General features: G+C 42.3%; 1 protein-coding gene and 1 pseudogene across 1 annotated transcript; both read left to right on the forward strand.

Annotated features, from left to right (window-relative positions):
* Window positions 1-6410: 6410 nt before the first annotated feature.
* On the forward strand, window positions 6411-6752 carry LOC138366530 (uncharacterized). The gene has a single exon (XM_069327565.1). The coding sequence runs from the start codon at window positions 6411-6413 to the stop codon at window positions 6750-6752; it is 342 nt and encodes a 113-aa protein (XP_069183666.1).
* Window positions 6753-17102: 10350 nt separating this feature from the next.
* LOC138366531 (tRNA (guanine-N(7)-)-methyltransferase-like) lies at window positions 17103-17808 on the forward strand (annotated as a pseudogene).
* The last annotated feature ends 1741 nt before the right edge of the window (window positions 17809-19549 follow it).

Consider the following 19549-nt stretch of genomic DNA (forward strand, 5'->3'; position numbering starts at 1 on the left):
ATATAAAGTTATTCGAAGTATGCTCTCATTAGGAGAGCTGACTAGATATCAACGAGTAATAATGATGGGCCGTCGCCTTACTGATGTCATTGGAGCATGCCCAACCTAGCTGTATCAACAAAGGCCGATGTAGGAGTGGAAGATGTATAGTCGACGAGGAGTGTAAGCCAGCGGCCAGAATATGCAAGGTTCTTCTCTGGTTCTCGAGGAAGCCACGTCTGCTGAAGGAACACGATGAGTAACGAAGTGATCACAGAGGAACGGCACGATCCCTGTTGAGGGTGCTTAACCCGCCAATAAAGGGACACATTGCACGTCTTTAGGGCTAAAGTTAAGTGTTTGATTAGAAAACGAAGAAAGTCGTTAAGACCTAGTATGCTGTGATGAGGACATCAGCGGATGGAAAATTAAGAGCTGTAGTCATCAACTACTCATCTCTCACCACGCCAACACATCCTCAACGCCTATAATTGCTCACTTCTATAGCAAGACCTCGTTGGTGTCAACGTCCCAGCACTTCGGTCGAGACAATATCAAAATTGCAAAGTAAACTAAAAGATAATGTAAACCTTGAAGGTTGTTGAATCCTGAGGACTGCTTGCCAGACTGCCACTGCTGAATGGACAGTTGGGACTAATAATATTGTTTAAAGCAGGATTTTATACTTAAAGCCTAAATGATTACAATTGTACTTAGGTTAGGTTAGATTTTTTTTTTAAAGAAATAAATTTTTCTGTCTGGAGGACCAGTCTGGGATAAGACAATCATGTTTAACGTACACATGGTTTTGTCTTAACTCTGGGGAAAGAGATGTGAGTTGAGGTGACTTGAGTAGAGACTTGGGATAGTATTTGACTTGCGAAACCTCGCCTCGAGAAGTTCAAAAGTTGGAAGGCTATCCTTTGTTACCAGATTCAAAACCGTCCAATCAAGGAAAAATTGGGGATGAACGGGTAGAAAAGCTTGTTACGAAGGAGGGAAGGGGTTTCGGGCTATTCATGCCTGTGCCACCTCTTGGGTGGCTTAACCACTGTGATGCGTCGAGTTTATAGTGACATTCTCCCTGTGCTGATGAAATCAAGTGTTCCCAAAAAATTCTTTTTCCTTTGTAAAATTAAATATTCCCTTCCCTGAACATGTCTATGTAAAAATAAATATATATCACTTTGGCTGCTGTGGGGATGTGGACAAGGTGTGCTGTGACGTCATCACGGGCTGGTCGCCCAGGAGTAAAGCTCCCAGACATGGTCGCCCGGGCCATTCAAGTACCGCGAGTTGCCACAAATATGTTTCCAATTATTTGTGCCATGTATTTCCAATGCTTTTTGTTATCATATACAATGCATATTTGTGTCCTTTACAATGTGTTTACAGTAGAATGTTCATTATGTTCCATGGAACTGTGATTCATATGTCAGTAACGTGTCCACAATAAATGTTTATTGTCGCAATATTACTTGTTAAAAATTCACTAAAATTACAATATGTACAGTTTCACGCACTATTTACACATTATCACACTGTATTACACACTCAGTACTTCGGAAGTGAGTAATAATCAACGAAGTAGTCCATGGTACATAGCGGGATCTTGCTCTCGTGGCACCAGGTACAGATGGATTTTTGCTTCCTGTTTCTTTGTTCTGTGTGCTTGCAAATAATGTGCTCATGTACACCCTTGGTTTTAGTACTTGTAGGTGGTATGCAGCCAAGCTTGTAAATTATAAGGTAGTATTTAAAAGATTATTGGAAAAGATCAATTTGTAAGGTAGTTTTGAAAAGATCGCTTTGTAAGGTGCCACACAGGAAGAGATTCAGCCAACCTCTAAGAGTGTCAATCTAGAAGAGATTAAGGAATTCTGAAAGGGATTCAGCTATTCTTGAAAATATCTATTGAAAACACCACCATGGAAGCCGCTAACACTGTTCATCTGTGCTACTTTTATCAGATGCATCATCACTGAACGCAGAAAACGATTCATCTATGTATCATCTATATAAACTGGAGATGGCATAGGTGGGCTAGGGTGGAACCAGAGCTATGTAGCGAGTACACTTGTACCCGCTCCGTTATCATCTTAATGGCATAACTAATTAGCACGAACTACACAAGCTGTAATCCTATCCCTATTTACAGGTAACGGTTTTTCCACCCTCCTATCTTATTGTGAGGTGTAGTCACTGTATATAAACAAGCGATTTGAGTATAGCAAAGCAGTACAATTTCCAGTCAAGAATGTAGCACTCTGCGTAGGCAGTCCTAGTCGTTTCCAAGACGCTACAGCTTCGACACAGAACAGCAGCAGACCAGGACCGCATCCAGCTACGACGCTCTCCCACAGAGCTCTGCGACTCCTGCCACACTCAGCTCCCTGCTCTGCTCCAAGCTCCGTCTCAACGTCTACGACACTGCTGTATCCAGGACTACTATATAAACATGAAACTCACTAAACACTATCTAATCTACCCAATAACGTAACATAATCGTATGTTACAGCTACAACTGGATATGCTCACTGTATCGTCCTCATAGGTGCTGTATCACTTGCATCTGACCTTTGTGTTAGGTCTTTATTGCACCTAGCTTCACCAATATCATGGTGAAGCTAGGTGCAATAGACCCTTATGTTCTTCAAATACTAAGGTCTGAATTTCACCGACAGAGTGCGATCTTCCAACAATGTATCGGACAAGTGTTTGGGAGCCAGAGGCACATGCGGCAGCCATGGTTGCTCACTTAGTACTAACCCAGCCAGCAGCCCTAGGGCATTCTGGGAATTTTTTCCAAAATGGCTGCCTCTCACTGGAGGCCAAGAGTCCATTTCGTACACAACCTACCGCTCACGTATTTTGAATGGGTACGAAAAAATCAAAAAGAGTTCTCTCAGTTGGCACAGTCCAGTGGTTATTCTTCATCAATTAATCGAGGGAAGGGGAGTTGTGTTCTGGGTCTCGGACAGACAGGAGTCTGGTGTGTAGTTCGGCATCACAGGGGAAGGGATACTGACGATATGGTGGTTACATGGAAGCTTCATCACTGCTGTAAGTCGGAAATCCGACACACACGCACAAACATAAGTTACCCCAATAAAGAAAAAAAGTGGGTTATTCTGTGACATCATACAACAAGACGTATATTTATATATCTCATCTCCTTTTAAACCTCAGTCTAGTATTTAAACTTAATAAAGTGTTCACTAGGACTGAATATAATTGAAAACAAAAAGAATACAGCTTAACTATTCCTTAATCATAAATAGAACAACCAAATATTTTAGGAAGGCTCCCCTAGAGGCGTCATCACGTACGCCGTAGAATCATAAAACACGCTGTAGAGGTGGCTCCTTCCATACAAGCTGGTATAACTCTATAGACACCCAGATTACGTGTCAACAAGCTAGCAAACCCACAACAGCACCTCTACAACCACAGGAACACCAGTATCCATCTTACCAAGTATTTTGTGTATATTTTGGCCATTTATAACAAATAGGTTAGGCGGTTATACTGTGGGATAAAAATCCCTAACACGTACGTACTCTACATTATACATCCCTCTTATTAAGGTAAAGGTATGACTTGTAATATGTTAATGTGCTTTTACTAATGTTAAACATTTAAATATCCAAAATAGGTAATTGTGAAGGAAGAGACTGAAGCAGACAGTTGGCTCCCAACAATGTTTAACCCCGTTGTACACCAACCTTGCAGGCCTCCAGATAGCTGTCATTACGTGGTACTCTAAGGCACAGGGCCACACCCTAATCTGATGCTACAATGAACAAATCCACAAGGGTCGTGACGAGGATTCGAACTGCTGATGCTACAAATACACAGCCTTAGCAGGCCACAACTACAGTATCAGATAAGGCCCTTTTGTGTTTAATACTGTAGATAGAGTAGTATACATAATGTAATTAACTATAGGTATACCAGTAGATTAGACCACCATATGTGGTATGATTTATCATTTTCATATTAGAGACTAGGTAAACAATTTGCGGGGTTATGAAGAATCCACTTCAAAGAGGTTTAAGCTACAAATTGCCCCCCCCCCCTCACAACTGAGTGTGATAAGTTCTAACAGCTGAATCAGAATATATACAGTCCACTAACCAACTAAGAACTCAAAAAGAAAAATAATATAATATTAAAGTCAATTGAAAAAAATTAAATAAAGTAAATATTTAAAATTAAAAAAGACAATAAAACCTGCTAGGATTTTCCCTCGCAAGTTATGGTCCTCAACGAACCGGATAAAACAAAAATTAGTGCAATATTTGCACTATTTACATTAACACTAATTATAGCAGGAAGACATTTCTGTAGCCTAACTTTTTCAATCTCTGCTAACAGTGAACAGAACTTACAAGCACTATTATTGCTCCGAGGCCTGAACGAAAAGAACAATTGTGCTTTTTCATTACAAGAGGTTGATAAGAGGCTAATTTACCCATAAATGTATATGATTTTTATAATTGTAAGTGTTTACATAATATTGCACCATAATTACTGCACATCACAATTTACAACTAATTCTTACACAGGGGGTAGAACATTTTAGGCTGGTGTTGTACATCAACCTAGTCTAATTTATTGTGCTAACCTGGTGTAAGGGTAAGAATTTACATTTGTCTAGAGTTGAACCTATATTACAACCAAGCAAGCCCATATTTTTATGCAGTTTCTTATGACATAATATTACCATAACTATAGTAATAATTTAACTATAATCATTTCACCTGTGAGTGTTAATCTGTGCCTCTGCACCAACCAAGTGATAATTAAGGAGCTAACTTGAGAAAATCAGCATAAATACAAGGTTACCACTCAAATTATAGTATGATTATATAATGTGTATTTTAAATGATAAAATAGCCCTAGTTCGGAATCTAGTTGCTCTACTAGCTCAAGTGCTAGTAACAGTATAAATCAAAGACCAACAAGGCTTAGCATTAGTACATCTGCAACACGGCTAGCAAATACAGTCATCGTGTCTACTACCAAAAATTTAAAAGCGACCCTCACAGGTATGAAGGGCCACTTAACACAACAGATCAGTAAATTCGATGATTTATGTAAACACACTCCAGTTGATTATGTAGAACTGGAGGGCCATCATAAGGTTGCAGAGAGCAAATTTAAGCATGTAAAAGAACAAATCCTGAAATATAAGTATCTTCTTGCTGCTATTAACATCGAAGAAGATGCAATGGAAGCTGTAGTACAAGAAAACACAGATTATGAAGATGCAAAGCAAAGTTACAACACTTTCTCAAGTTAATAACCATACACAAGGCCACTACAAAGATTGCAGCCAGAGCTTCCCAAAATCCGACACAACCTGAAGTCAAATTACCATCAGTCTCCCAACTTTCTCTGGTACAGAGGACGAGAGTTGTGATAACTTTTGGAACAAATTTGTCGATTCAGTGGACCACAAAATTTACATATTTGCAGGATGTCTTAAAGGATGAAGTGTTAAAGGTGGTCTGTAATTTGACCTTCATTGATGGTTATGATAGCACAGTACAGCTCCTTAAGGAAAATTATGCTAAGCCAGACAGGGCTATCAGACTTCTAACCCAAAAAACCCTAGATATTCTCCCTCCAGATGGATCAGCCGACTCACCCCAAGCCTTTAAATTGGAGCTTGAGTCCTTGCTCAAGGCGCTTAACAAGGTGAATCTGGATGAATCGGACTGGATAATCCAAGTCCACATGAGACGCTAATTACCCAGTGACGTACTGGATAAGTTGTTTGTCTTACATAACAAATCTTAAACTGTAAAGGTGATAACGGAAGGTTTGAGATCCATTATAGAAAGACAACGAGATAACACAGATGGAAAAGCGACATCTAAACCTTCTTTAACCACTAATAGTAAACAACAATACAAACAGTACTCCAACAAAGTACTCGTCACGGCCAACAAGGGCCTTGACGAGGATTCGAACCTGCGTCCAAGAGCGTAATAAAGTAAGGGTGAAGTAAGTTCAGTAGAACTTCGGTTTCAACTCTTGACCCTGACGTAGCTCATTCTATTAAGGCAGCGTCTGGGATTCTTTTGGACGCAGGTTCGAATCCTCGTCACAGCCCTTGTGGGCTTGTTCATTTGATGCATCACGTTGTGATTTCCGTGTGTAACCTTGCCTTCATATTCTCTACTTCAGCTGTTTTACACACTGTGCGAGTTAGAAAGGTTGCTATCATAATGCTGACATAAGGGCCCACTACGAATCCAGTAATCTATTGCTAGTGTCGTCATGTTCCATAGCCCCGGATGTTTCTTGGATTGCTAACTCCTTTACTGTTACAGATATGGGTATTTCCTCTTGTAAAATGTCACCAGCAGCAGCAACAGGCAATGATGATATGGCTGCTGAAACTGGATGATTGATAAACAGGAATGGATGTAGATGTTGATGCTATATCTGAAGGAACAATAGTAGTGGCTGACATTGCAGAAGTGGATGTAGATGTGGATGCTATATCTGAAGGAACAATAGTAGTGGCTGACATTGCAGAAGTGGATGTAGATGTGGATGCTATATCTGAAGGAACAATAGTAGTGGCTGACATTGCAGAAGTGGATGTAGATGTTGATGCTATATCTGAAGGAACAATAGTAGTGGCTGACATTGCAGAAGTGGATGTTGATGTTGATGCTATATCTGAAGGAACAATAGTAGTGGCTGACATTGCAGAAGTGGATGTAGATGTGGATGCTATATCTGAAGGAATGGTATAAGAGGCTGTCGTTGCACCTGTGTTGAGAGCCATGGTGTTTATTTTGGAAGTTTTCCTATTTTCTTCTCCTCTGCAGTTCTTCCTCTTCTGTGCTCCACTCAGAACATTACGTTTAATTTCTGCTGAAAGGGTTATTCACTTTGAAATATATTTCTTAAATACTTAATCCAGCACCAGGATGTAGTGTATACTATCTATACTATCACTGCTATATCACCACTATACTATCACAGCTATATTGCCATCACCTCACTATCACTGTCATATGACCACCTCAGTATCACTATTATATTACTATCACTGCTATATCACCATCACCTCAATCACTCAGGTGAGTTGTGATATTACCATACTGGACCATAGTGTGTTGTGATATTACCATACTGGTCCATGGTGTGTTGTGATGTTACGATACTGGACCATGGTGTGTTGTGATGTTACCATACTGGGCCATGGTGTGTTGTGATATTACACAACACACAATATTATTAAGGTCATGTTGCAAGTGTGCTTGCAACATGACCTTAATATTTAAACATCCTGCTTCCATAATGAACATGTCCTATGCTCGTGGGGCCCTCAGGCAAGTGCCCATCGGGTCCAGGCGGTAAGACGGCTCTGCTCTTCAGATGATACATATTTACACAATAGAAAAAATCCTAAGAAAATTACCAAGCCAATACTATTGTATTTAATTATACATGTATTAGAGAAAACCTGCTCTCAAAATATACTAACAATTATATACATTCACATACACGGCAGGAGAGCTCGGGGAGAATGATCACTACCTACAAAATTCTAAGAATCGACAGGGAATAAAGATAAATTTTTAACACTGGTGGTATGTGAACAAGGGGACACAGGTGGAAGCCGAGTACCCAAATGAGTGAAGAGGACGTCAGAAGGAACTTTTTCAGTGTCAGTAGTTAACAAATGGATTGCAGTGATGTAGTGGAGGCTGACTCCATACACAGTTTCAAATGTAGATATGATACAGCCCAGCAAGTTCGGGAATCAATACACCAGTTGATTGACAGTCGAGAGGCGGGACCAAAAAGCCAGAGCTCAACCCCCGCAAGCACAACTAGGCGAGTATACTGTTGAGGGTCCTCACACAGCTCTCGTACCCTTGTTAATGCCCCCGTTAAGAATTGTCATTATTTCACACAAGGACTACAGGGACCCTAGCAAGACCCCTGATGACTGCCAGAAACACTGTCCCCCGAGGGTGGAAGAGGTGAGGTGCAATGGGGCATGCATCCACCATGATCACCACACACTTATTATGCCTTTTGTTCTTGGTTGTTGGGGTACACACCTCTTCACCCAGTGCAACATTATACTCGCTCACCGCGGCTCCCTCCAGCTACTTCCTGTCGTAGCCGTCAAGCAAATTAGAGAGTAGGTTACCCCACAGTCCTACTCTGGATTAGGTTCCCCCTCAACAGCATCAACACTACTGCGAGCTTCTGGTTAATTATTGGCCTGAGTTTAGAACCGACACACACAACCAGGCAGAAATGTCACGACTGTTTCTGATGAGTTTCGTCTTGAGCTGTAACTGTCAGGACGCTCGCTAACAGGTTCATCAAAATGGAGACCACAAGTAATGGAGGCACTGTCTGACTACTATCGTCACTAGGATCACCACCAGACAAACTGGCAATTATTGCTTTTGAGCTAGAGGGGTTGACTGATGAAGTCAAGGACGCAAAGGACGAGGCAGAACTACAAACCACCTTAGAAGAGAAATGCCATCTGCCGAAAGGTTGAATTAATGCGCAAAGAAACGCGCTAAGCACAAATTATTGCTCAAAACCAGAGCAGCTAACAAGTATGTCGTAGAACGTGTTCCGTCTAGTGCAGATTCTAAACAATATATTTTCAATATGATTCATGAGGAAGTTAAATCAATTTTGTTAGAAATTGTTAAAAACTGGTTAAAGTATGATTATAATTACATATGTAATAAATAATAATTAAATGGTAATGCATTAAAAACACTGATCACAAGGTAACATAGCCTGCGTCGCCTCCTCCCTCTCAAGTGTGTTTTTAAAACATTGCTGCAGTGTTGGACATTCTTGAATTATTCTAATACTCTGGGGTGGCGCGAGTTCACTAACTCATAACTGCTATGGCAAAGCATAATAGAGGTGAGTACGGAAACAAAATAACTAACATTTACCGAGAATAATAAATACAACACTGGTAGTACTAGCCTCATTTACCAAGTATTTATTAGCCGCTCTCGGCCATGGTTCTCAGTTTTCACTACATTACAGAGATACTGGTAGTGACACAAATAGTAATAATCCCCAATAATTACGAGATGTTGAGACAAAATTTCATTTAATTTAAATTCTCTTGGTCAAAATTCAGCAGATGACCTCTAACCGCCACTAGGCTACACCTCAAGTTTGATTATTATACCACATCAGTAATCAGCACACCTTAATATATGTAAATCAAAGCATATCCTGACAGTATTAGATTATAAAACCTGTTCTCTAAGGAGCTCCTTATCATAAGGGGATATTACGGGAGGGGGGGGGGGGTATTAACAGTTGACTAGTATCACTGAGGCGAAGAGCTGCTCCTGGCCCAAGTCTCGCCACTGCTTCAGATGCTGTCTCCAATGACGTCACTCCCTCACCAGTTGTCCTCCGATGTTGGGTGCACCCTTCAATCTACTCCACTTTCCAATAGCCTCGGTGGGTATTCACTGGCGTCATATTCCAGCTTCCTCACAGCCGAGCCCACCACTACTGGGCTTCCTCGTAAGTGTCACAGGTCGCGTTCCCGGGGGCCCTTCCGGAACCCACTCTGCCTAAGCTGTTGTAAAAGCTTTTCGCTCTACTAGCCTACTCGCCATCCTCGTGTAGCTGTTGGGAAGTTGCTTCACACACTAACAAGCTACACTAGCGCCGAGAACCCCACAACCACTGTCACTACTTGTTGGCCAATATTTAACACTAACCATCTCTGCTGACCAATAGTTTCTCGACTCGAGCGAACTCCTCATTAATCACTGCCTTGCCGCATCAGTGTAATGTTTCCTGTCACTGCAATTTTTTGACTGAAAATTGCAGTGACAGGAAACATTACACTGATGGAATTTTACATTACAATTTTTCAGTGAAAATTGTCACTGGCCAATTCCACACCGGCACTTCGTGTGCACTGGCCGACTCCCTCACTTCTTCGGGACTGCCTTGAAGACCTGGAGGGTGACTACACTGCCCACAGTTACTCTTGGGGTTGTGGCTGATGTCCTTGGTCACTTCATTAAGCTGTGGAGCGACCCCGCACTAGGCCCTCCTGCACAGCCTCTTCCATCCCATATACCTCTTCAAAATGTCATCAGCCGCCCCTCACGTAAAGCAGAGGTCTATTGCTGTCTCTTTAAAGCTACACTTTACAGGACAAAAGGTAATCCAGCAAAAATCTTTGAGCACTCACGTGTACGTCGTTCCTCGTCCAAGTCTGAGATAACAGTTACATCGTCAGGACCTATGAGCTGTCTCGTAGCTCGGCTCGCCCAAAACAATCGGAAGGTACAGCCCTGCACTTTTCCTATTGATTAGAGGAAGGTGCAGGGCTGTAGCCAATCACGTCTCTCGTTGCATCCCGGGTATGCCAGTGTCACCGCCCTAGATGGGAACCAACTCCCCTACAACTGTCACAGAAGCCAAATTTGGAGTACTAGGCTAATACCTTCCCTTAAACAAAATCGTACAACTCGCACTTTCCCACAAACTTAAACATTCTCTGGGCCATCTAGCACATTTGTAGGGTGGATATCAATGACTGTGGGGAAGGCCTGAATTAGACAAATCAAAATATTCTACATGGTGCAATTTCAGAAGCTGTTTCATGCATCATTTCATCTCTGGCCTGCGTGTGCTGCTAAAAATCTTGTTTTCATAACCATATCTTTACATTTAAGTCATTGAAGGCTGGTGCAATCCCCGTTTTTCTATTACTCCCTTTCATCTATGTAAGTGGCTCGTAATTGGTCAAATTCTTGAACCATCTCACTGATTCTGATGTTGCAGTTGCTGTGTTGTGGTCACTGTACGTCTTTGGCATTCCCCTCTCAATTATTTGCTTAATCTGTGCTAAACTAGTATGTAAATGTCTAGATTTTTCTCTTTGTTGCAAGTTAGCTTAAGTATCCTACAATCTTAATTGTCGAGTGTTCACATTAATGCTATGACATTTGTAGTCAGATGAATGTTGCAATGTCTGTTCAACAAGAGCAGGTTCCAAAGCCTTTTGAATGGCTAGCATTTTTGTAAGGTAGAACACCTGTTTGAGTCTCTCCAACTAGCTACAGAATTTACTGCCTTAACTGCAGCTCCGGATTCTTGTCCCTGCTGGTCTACTGATCCGTCAGTGAAGTGAATCTGTCAGGTAAGTTTGCTTCGTATTCATCTGTGCAATGAAACAACAGATCGGGATTAGGCCGATTATTTTTTTCTTAAAGAGCAATGATCTTAAAGTCTGCTGGCAGATGGATTACCAAGGGGCCTACATAAAGAAGTCTGCATGTATTTCGTCGACAACCCACTCAGTGATTGTATTTGTGACCTCTTATGTATGATGTGTTTATTGCACAATGGGTCCACGTGCTGGAGTCTGAAGCTCTTCTGTTCCGAGTTGGTGCTCCAGTGATTATAATTTCAAGTGAACCGATTCTTTGTCTAATCATTATCTTGGTCAATGCATCAAGCCCATTTACCGTTATTTCAACCGATGTTAGTTTTAATTCTAGTCTTAGGCTTAATATTTTCGTTCATCTAGGCGCTCCTGTTATGTCTCACATTACAAAATTTTGAACAACCTCAACCTGTGCCCATTGGCCAACCCGTCCTCGACTAAAGTCCATTACATCCAGCGGGCGAACCCACAGATGCACTCCAAAATTTTTACATGCTGTTCATTGAAAACGGAAATTCTCAAAGATAAATTAATATAATATAATAGCAAATTGTGCATATATAGGCATAGGTTAGGTTAGGTGTTTAGGTTCTGTTGATTATTTGTATTTGTAGTACGTGGGTGAAGCATTTACAGCGTTGTGGTTCGAACAAAATTCGTCAGGGAAGCACTTGTTCCGGAAGTGTTCGAATGAAATCGGTTGCGATTCGTGCGTATTCCGTTTTTCATTCATAAACAGGGGGCTTTGGCAGATGCATGGAATCACTTTTGGGTCTGTTTGGAGGATCGGCTGATTGGCCAGGAGGAAGAATGATTAAGGAAAACGCTGTATAAGCAACTAAGGAACGAACGACGCATTTTTAAAACATTAACACTGTCCAGCTCCTAGACTGTGTCATGTGATTGCTCTTATTGTGATGATAATGCTCAGTCGCCATGTACCATGTGATAATTGCTCAGTCGCAATTATGCCTTCTGATATTGAATTTACTGGCCGAATGTCATTTTAGAATTAATCCCCCGAAGATACCAGAGTTCTGTAACCCACCGAAGGTTAATGTTGTGAATGCGTAGGTGCCTGTCTGGAGTGTTGTCACCTTGTTTCATTGCCTTAGTTTTCTGTGCAGATATGTTTAGCCCTAAAATGCTGCATTCGGCGGTTACTTTATCTAGTGCTACTTGTGCTTTATTCGAGAGTGAAGGACCTTTGGCGACTAATGCTGTATCAGCATAGCTTTCTAATTTAACTCCTGCAAATGCCATGGCATGGTACCTTGTTATCATTATTAACATATTTAGGTACATCTGCATTTATGCAGCTATCCTAGACAATATGTTGGAAGAGTACAGTGTGTCAAAAAGCTAGCTACGTGATGGTTAAATCCCCATCACACAGGATGGTTAGTCATTTGGGGCCATATGTGCAGTAGCCTGCACTGGCAAATTTTGGGTGCATTATTAGGATATCCTCAAGAACACGAGTGTGAATAAAGTTATTGCAAATCTTCAGGTACCTCATGCCAAAGGATCTGAATGGTCTGATAACTGGGCATTCGGTGATGTGTGCGCAAGATCATACCCCAGTTCCTACTCACAGTTTGCGTCTGGAGTGCTCAGGATTGGGAGATCTGTCACGTGTAGCCACCTGCCACAGGTAACTAACCCAACCTGATCCTGGCAACCACTGTGTCGCACAGTCTGGTGGACGTTTAGTACTGCCCATAAGCATAGGTTTCAGTTTCAGATCTGAACAAATAACTTTTTATTCTGGTGCTTTCAGGTTGTTGGGAGTAATTTCTCTCCTATCAGACCCGAGTGTTTGGAACAATATAGTTTTGACAGCAGAGATGGGGATACCCAGGTCTAATTTAACTTCATCTTTGTTACACGCTATTTTGGCTGCTATGTCATTATGATGGCTTATATTTATGTGAGCATTATAATGGCTTATATATGTGTGATAGTATTCATGCAAAGTAGATTCAAAACCCTTTACTTTGTGCAGCGATTAGGTCATTTAAAAGTGGTAGTATGAGGCTCTTGCCGTCGACCTTCCAGAAGTTTTCGATTGCTTGAAGACCAGACTTTGATCACTAAATATTTTTCTTCCTCCTATGTTTTTTAATGTACTGGTAGCTAGTTCAAGTGCTGCTAGTTCTGCTTGTGTGGAGTACAGCCAGTTGTTTAACCGGACACCGACAGTCTGTGTGCATGTGTTATTTCTATAAAACATTTATGTTGCGGCAATCCGTCCAGTAGAAGATTGGACAGTACCGTCGGGGCAGACAGTGCTCGTGAGATCTTAAATTTTTTATGAAGGAGGCAATTGTTTCAAGTGTAATTTTTTTGAGAAGAGTAAGTTTCTCATTACCCTTCTTGGTGACTGGTGTGTATGACACCAGAATGGTGAGGTACAGATGAAGAGGCATATCGGAGACAAGTAGACTGAATGTAAAAGGAATGTCGAGTTTGATGAGATTGTAGGCACTTTTGTTCAGCCATTAATCACAAAAGGCCTGAGTCTGTAAGTTGGCAACAGTCATTAGGGTGTTAACAACACTGAATAATGTCAGAGTAATGCAGGAGATGCAGAGTTTCTCATAACTAAGGCGAAAGTTAGGATGGCAAAAGGACCATAGCAGAGGAGGACTCCTCGAAGAGTTCCACTCTCATACAAGTGTTGTCTCGCACCTGGCCTTGCAGCTTTACTAAAGCATATGTGCCTGTGCCTAAGAGTCAATGTCTACAAAATAATAATTATTATATAATCAATGCAGTCCGATTTGCAATGTCTACTAGCGAAGTGGAGAATATGTAAGTCGATTCCATAGATAAGTTCTACTAAGACAGGTAACACCAACAGAAATTGATTCTGCATTGATTATTTATGCCGGTTTCTGGTGGTGTCTGAATGCATCTCTGCCATCCAGTATTTCGTTGTTGCTACATATCAAACTGCACTGATTGTTCATGTCTGTCTCTTGAATTACAAGATATCATTGATTCTGAGTGGCTACTGCTTCCTGCAGCTGCTTTTGTGGATCGTTATGGTCTGATGTCTTTACTACCAGACTCTTATTGGTGGTCTGTCCATGTCGTGTTTGTCCTCTTGTGCTCCGTCTTTTCTCATACCGTTGCTTATGTAACTGTGGTCTAATGCACGACCGTGTCTATTATTACACGTGATTTATCGAGTCTTGTTGGGAGAGTCTGCGTTATCTGTAAGCACTTAATAATGGTCTTAAGCCATGATCTTCACAATGTTTCACAGGACCTCTGTAAAACCTCTGGACCTCTGTAAAACTGTAAGTCTTGTGTTGACTCAAAGTAATTGTATTTTGACCAATCCACACTAGAAAATGAAGGGACGACGACGTTTCGGTCCGTTTTGGATGATTCTCAAGTCGATTGTCTTAATCGACTTGAGAATGGTCCAGAATAGACCGAAGTGTCGTCGTCCCTTCATTATCTAGTGTGTGGATTGGTCAAAATACTTCATTCCCGTTATTGTGAATCATCGGCTGCTAATTGTATTTTGTTACCTTGTATTTCTGCAGTGTTTTTGTTTATTATCCTATTTGGAGTTGAGCCGGGGAAATTGTGTTCCGAGTACACGTTTTTGTCGTGGCTGTGCACGAGTGTTCCAGACGATGGTGTTTGTGTATGTTGTGCTGGTCGTCTGATTATCCTGACTTCAGCTGTCTGTACCTTTTCTTTCCGTGTGGCTCAGGTTGTTCTCCAAGCACGATGTTTGCCGCCATAACTTGGACATTTGGCGGCTGTGGTCTGGGTTGCCTTGTGCTTTGCTATAATGTCTTTGGTTGGATGCCTCAGGCTGTACACTCCGCATCTCTCCTCCTCGGTGCAGCGTGTTTGATGGAGGCCGTATTTATGACATCTGAAGCCGCGCAGGGGTTCCGAGACGTATGGTCTCTGTACATTCTCCAACTTCCATGACCGAATGTTTCTGGCGCACATCCCATGACGGTCACAAGTACCTGACGTGTAGCTGCTTTTGTATATTTTTGTGAGCCATCATTCTGCATTCAAGATCTGCTTGCGTTTTAGTATTGGATCTAGTGTTACGTCGACTGGGTATCCCAACAGCAAGACTCGTGCGCATCTTTCTGAAGGGTCCAGCTTGAGCAAGCACACAGATTTTCCTTGCAGGAATATTACCATTTCTAGATAAATTGCAGTCTTTTGATCTGGTTGTGTCATTATAATTTATTCTTTTAGGTTGACTGAGATGGGAATTTTGAGCTCGGGTTGCCTCTTCCGTTGCCGTTACTACTCCATATGTTATAGGAAAGTTGGCTGTGCATTATCTTGAATTTGGGAAAATGTGCAGAGTCTGACAGTGGATGGTGTATGACTGGTGTTATCCTCTCTAGGTTCATTATATCTGGTGTCTTGCTGGTAGAAATACTTTGTGTAGCCTTGATAGCAGTTTCCTTCTCTACTTGCTGTTCCTCGGTGCACTGTCCCTCGTTGCCAGGAAAAGGCTTCCATTTCCCCTTTCTCCTGAACTTCTCCATGTCGTTTCCCCATAGTGAGGACAGATTCACTGCCCTCCCTAATCTCCAAGTCCCTCGTAGGTCTGGAGAAATTTATTTCACTCCAACGGAGGTCCAAAGTGATTTTAACATTGTAATCAGGGATACCTAACACCTAATTGAGCTGTTTGGTCTACCTTTCACAGGCAAGCTCAATGCACCTTGTAAAATGCCCCTTTGTGGCACTACCCACAGGGTATCGCCTCGCCCTTCAGGGTATGACTAAGTGACCTGGTCAGTGGTAATGCCCTCACACAAAATAATAGGTCATGGGAGCTGAGCTACCAGACCACTGTGGTAACTGTGGGTCTCCTGCATAAGGTGCAAACAGCAAATAGTCAACAACTGTATTTATAAAAGAATTGCAGACGAAACCTTCAACGTTCCTTCCAAACAAGATATGATCAGAGTTTTGGTACTAATTGGTTGTTCCTCACAAAACAGCGAGGATTTGATCTCATAACTGCTCAAAGTCTGAAGTTTTCCATAGAACAAACCCGTGTGTCCTCTGCTGTACCAGTGGCGAGTCTCACGGCTTGTGATAGGCTCATCCTAGTAATGTAGGTCATTATGAGCTTTAGCCACAGCCTATAGTTCTTAGTTACCTCTACCTCTCGCCTGATGCTTCACTACTCGTAATTTGTATTATAGCTTCACTCAATTCTTAATGGATAGACCAAGTTATGGTATGCTTTTATTAGTGCCTTGGCCTTGACACATACCAAACATCCATGATCCCTCCCAATTATTAAAAATTTCTAGAACATCACGCACTTCCGGCGGCACGCACTCCGGGCCCCACACACTCCCGAAGGCCCGACACACACATGCAGTCAACATGTTACATCAACAGCTGTGCAAGTTCACTTCCTCGTATCACTGGAGATTGCTGCGAACCCAAAATGTTTCGTCTGAGAACATTTAATACAAGAACATTAAGTCCAACAGATGCTATGTAGTGATTGTCTATAAGAAGACCTCATCCAGCAGACGACCCCATCGTCATAACCTCGGAGAGCTCAAGAGGTTCCTGCTCATGCTAACACCGCCAGGTGATGAACATTCCTTGTCATGAGCGCTATGTGATGAGCATTCCTTGACATGAGCGCTGTGTTGAGCATTCCTTCACATGAGCGCTATGTGATGAGCATTCCTTGACATGAGCGCTATGTGATGAGCAACTGCAGCCATCGTGTTGGGTTTGAGTGTTGTGAGTGGTGAGCCGGACTACGGTGCTCACATGGCCACGTGTGCTCTTCGCCCCACAACAATGCTCAAATAATGGAGAGCAAAAGGCCTCCAGAGACAACCTATTCTCCCTTGCCAAGCTCTCCAGTAATTCACTAAAAATGCCTAAATCACCACAGAAGAAAAATTATCGACTGTGTGCTCACTTCAACCCAATTACCGGACTGGAATTGGAATTACAATGGACCGGAGTCCATACTTTCCCCAAGTACTAGTCTGGAGATAATACCAAGAAGGTGGAATTTGCTGACATTGTGTGTGGCTATGGAGGAGTGTTGGTTGTCCTTGCCCAGATTTTTCCTGACAAGCTTATGTTAGGCATGGAAATACGGGTGAAGGTGCCAGACTTTGTTGTTGACCGCATTCATGGCTTGAGAGATAAGAAGGATGTGCCTGGCGGATATCAAAATGTAGCTTGTATTCGTACTAATGCAATGAAGTACCTTCCAAATTTCTTTGAGAAAGGACATTTAAGCAAAATGTTCCTGTTTCGTCATCCACACTTCAAAAGAGCCAAGCACAAATGGAGAATTATCAATGCATCACTCCTGGCAGAATATGGTTACGTTCTGCGTGAACGGGGGCCTTGTGTACACTGTGACGGATGTGAAGGACCTTCATGAGTGGATGGTTCATCATTTTACAGAACAGCCTTTATTTATTCGTGTGGATGAGAATAATTTGGCTAATGATCCAGTGGCACAGTGCCTATTTGAGAGCACCGAGGAGGGTCAGAAGGTATCCCGCAAAAGTGGAGACAAGTTCCTGGCTGTTTTGTCGCAGCATGTCAGATCCAAGACAACTTAGCATTTTGGAAGTGTGTGTACAGTAACAAACTGTATCAGACGACAGACGAGTGGGCGCCTGACAGCTGAGTGGACAGCGCTTAGGATTCGTAGTCCTGAGGTTCCGGGTTCGATCCCCGGGGGCGGCGGAGACATATGGGCAAAAGTTTTTCACTCTGATGTCCCCTGTTATCTAGCAGTAAATAGGTACCTGGGAGGTAGACAGCTGCTGTGGGCTGCTTCCTGGGGGTGTGTAACAAAAGGGAGGCCTGGTCGCGGACCGGGCCGCGGTGACGCTAGGCCCCAAAATCATATCAAGATAACCTCAAGAAAAGAGTAGTGAGGGCAGCCAAGTAACATTCTTACACATGTCCCCCACTGTGTACACCACCAACAATCTCTAGCAGCGTCATGTCCCAGTACTACAGGTACACATGTCCATTACTGTGTACACCACCAACAATCTCTAGCAGCTTCACGCCCCAGTACTACAGGTACACATGTCCACCACTGTGTACACCACCAACAATCTCCAGCAGCTTCACGCCTCAGTACTACAGGTACAAACGTTACCATCATCCTCCTCCTGGTGGTTCCTGAACCTCGGGCAGCTGTAAGTGCTTGACCGCAGTGGTCACCCACCTGTGGTCACAGCCACCGTCTTGTGTAAATAAGGTCACCTGGGTGTGGTCACAGCCACCATCTTGTGTAAATAAAGACACCTGGGTGTGGTTGTTGGAAATTTCCAACACTAAATACAACACTGTTGTATTCTCATTAATTACTACTAATTCTACTAATCATTGTAGTGAATAAAATTAACCCAACGTAGAGTTAGCATGTACTAATAATTACATCTGTACAATAAGGCTAGAATTCTTACGTCACCCGACGCCAGTATTGCGTCAGATTTCATTGTAATAAACACATTTATATCCAATGTGCCTGAGAATTGAATTCGATTCTCTATAATCAACGGCATTCTGTGTGATAATTAATTACAGATAAACTGATCTCCAACTAAAGCCAAATAGAGCGTTTATAGTTATAGCTGTTATCTAGTAATAAAATTAACGTCATGCGTGAATGCCCTGGAGACATTAATTCTTCTCCATTGTACGTTTACTATCATGGAACTGGCAAATAATAATATTTAACTCTTCCAAATAATAAACCTGTCCTAACCCGAGCATTTCAAGCACAACCGCGAGAAATGATAATATCCATAATAAATAATTTGGTTAATAAATGCGGGACGCGGAGCGGAGCGGAAGACGACGCCAATCCACGTGTTGAAGCGCTCACGAGCGGACCTGTTCACGTGGTGCTCACGAGGAGACGCCATTACCCAGCCACCAGGGTAACGCTATCAAATCTCCAGAAGAAAGTCGCCACTGTGAGGTGTGAAAACCCTTGCAGACAATACCTTCACCTGGTGTCAGTGTCATTTACAGAACCTGTTAAATTTGGTTCTATGTAACCCATGTGACCGGCCAGTGGAGCGCGTCATTATCTAGGATAGACAAGTCTAGAACCTAGGACGCGACCTTCGGCAAGCCTTAACTTATACAGTGCCCATATTAGCCAAGTACCTTATCCTTGTTTGATGCATCAGATCGGGGGTGGGTTTATAGCTGGGTAGCTTGTCGTGACGACGTATAACAAAAAATCACAGGTCATATCTTTCTCTTACCATTAATATTAATTTATTGAGCATAGATATCCAGTAGTTTAATTTGTTGCTACTGGAAACATTTGTTTTT

This window comes from Procambarus clarkii, chromosome 19 (genome assembly GCF_040958095.1).
Source record: "Procambarus clarkii isolate CNS0578487 chromosome 19, FALCON_Pclarkii_2.0, whole genome shotgun sequence".
NCBI lineage: Eukaryota > Metazoa > Arthropoda > Malacostraca > Decapoda > Cambaridae > Procambarus > Procambarus clarkii.

What these genes read in the sequence shown, in the direction of transcription:
- LOC138366530 (XM_069327565.1), top strand. Translation starts at nt 6,411, where the DNA reads ATGGATGTAGATGTTGATGCTATATCTGAAGGAACAATAGTAGTGGCT.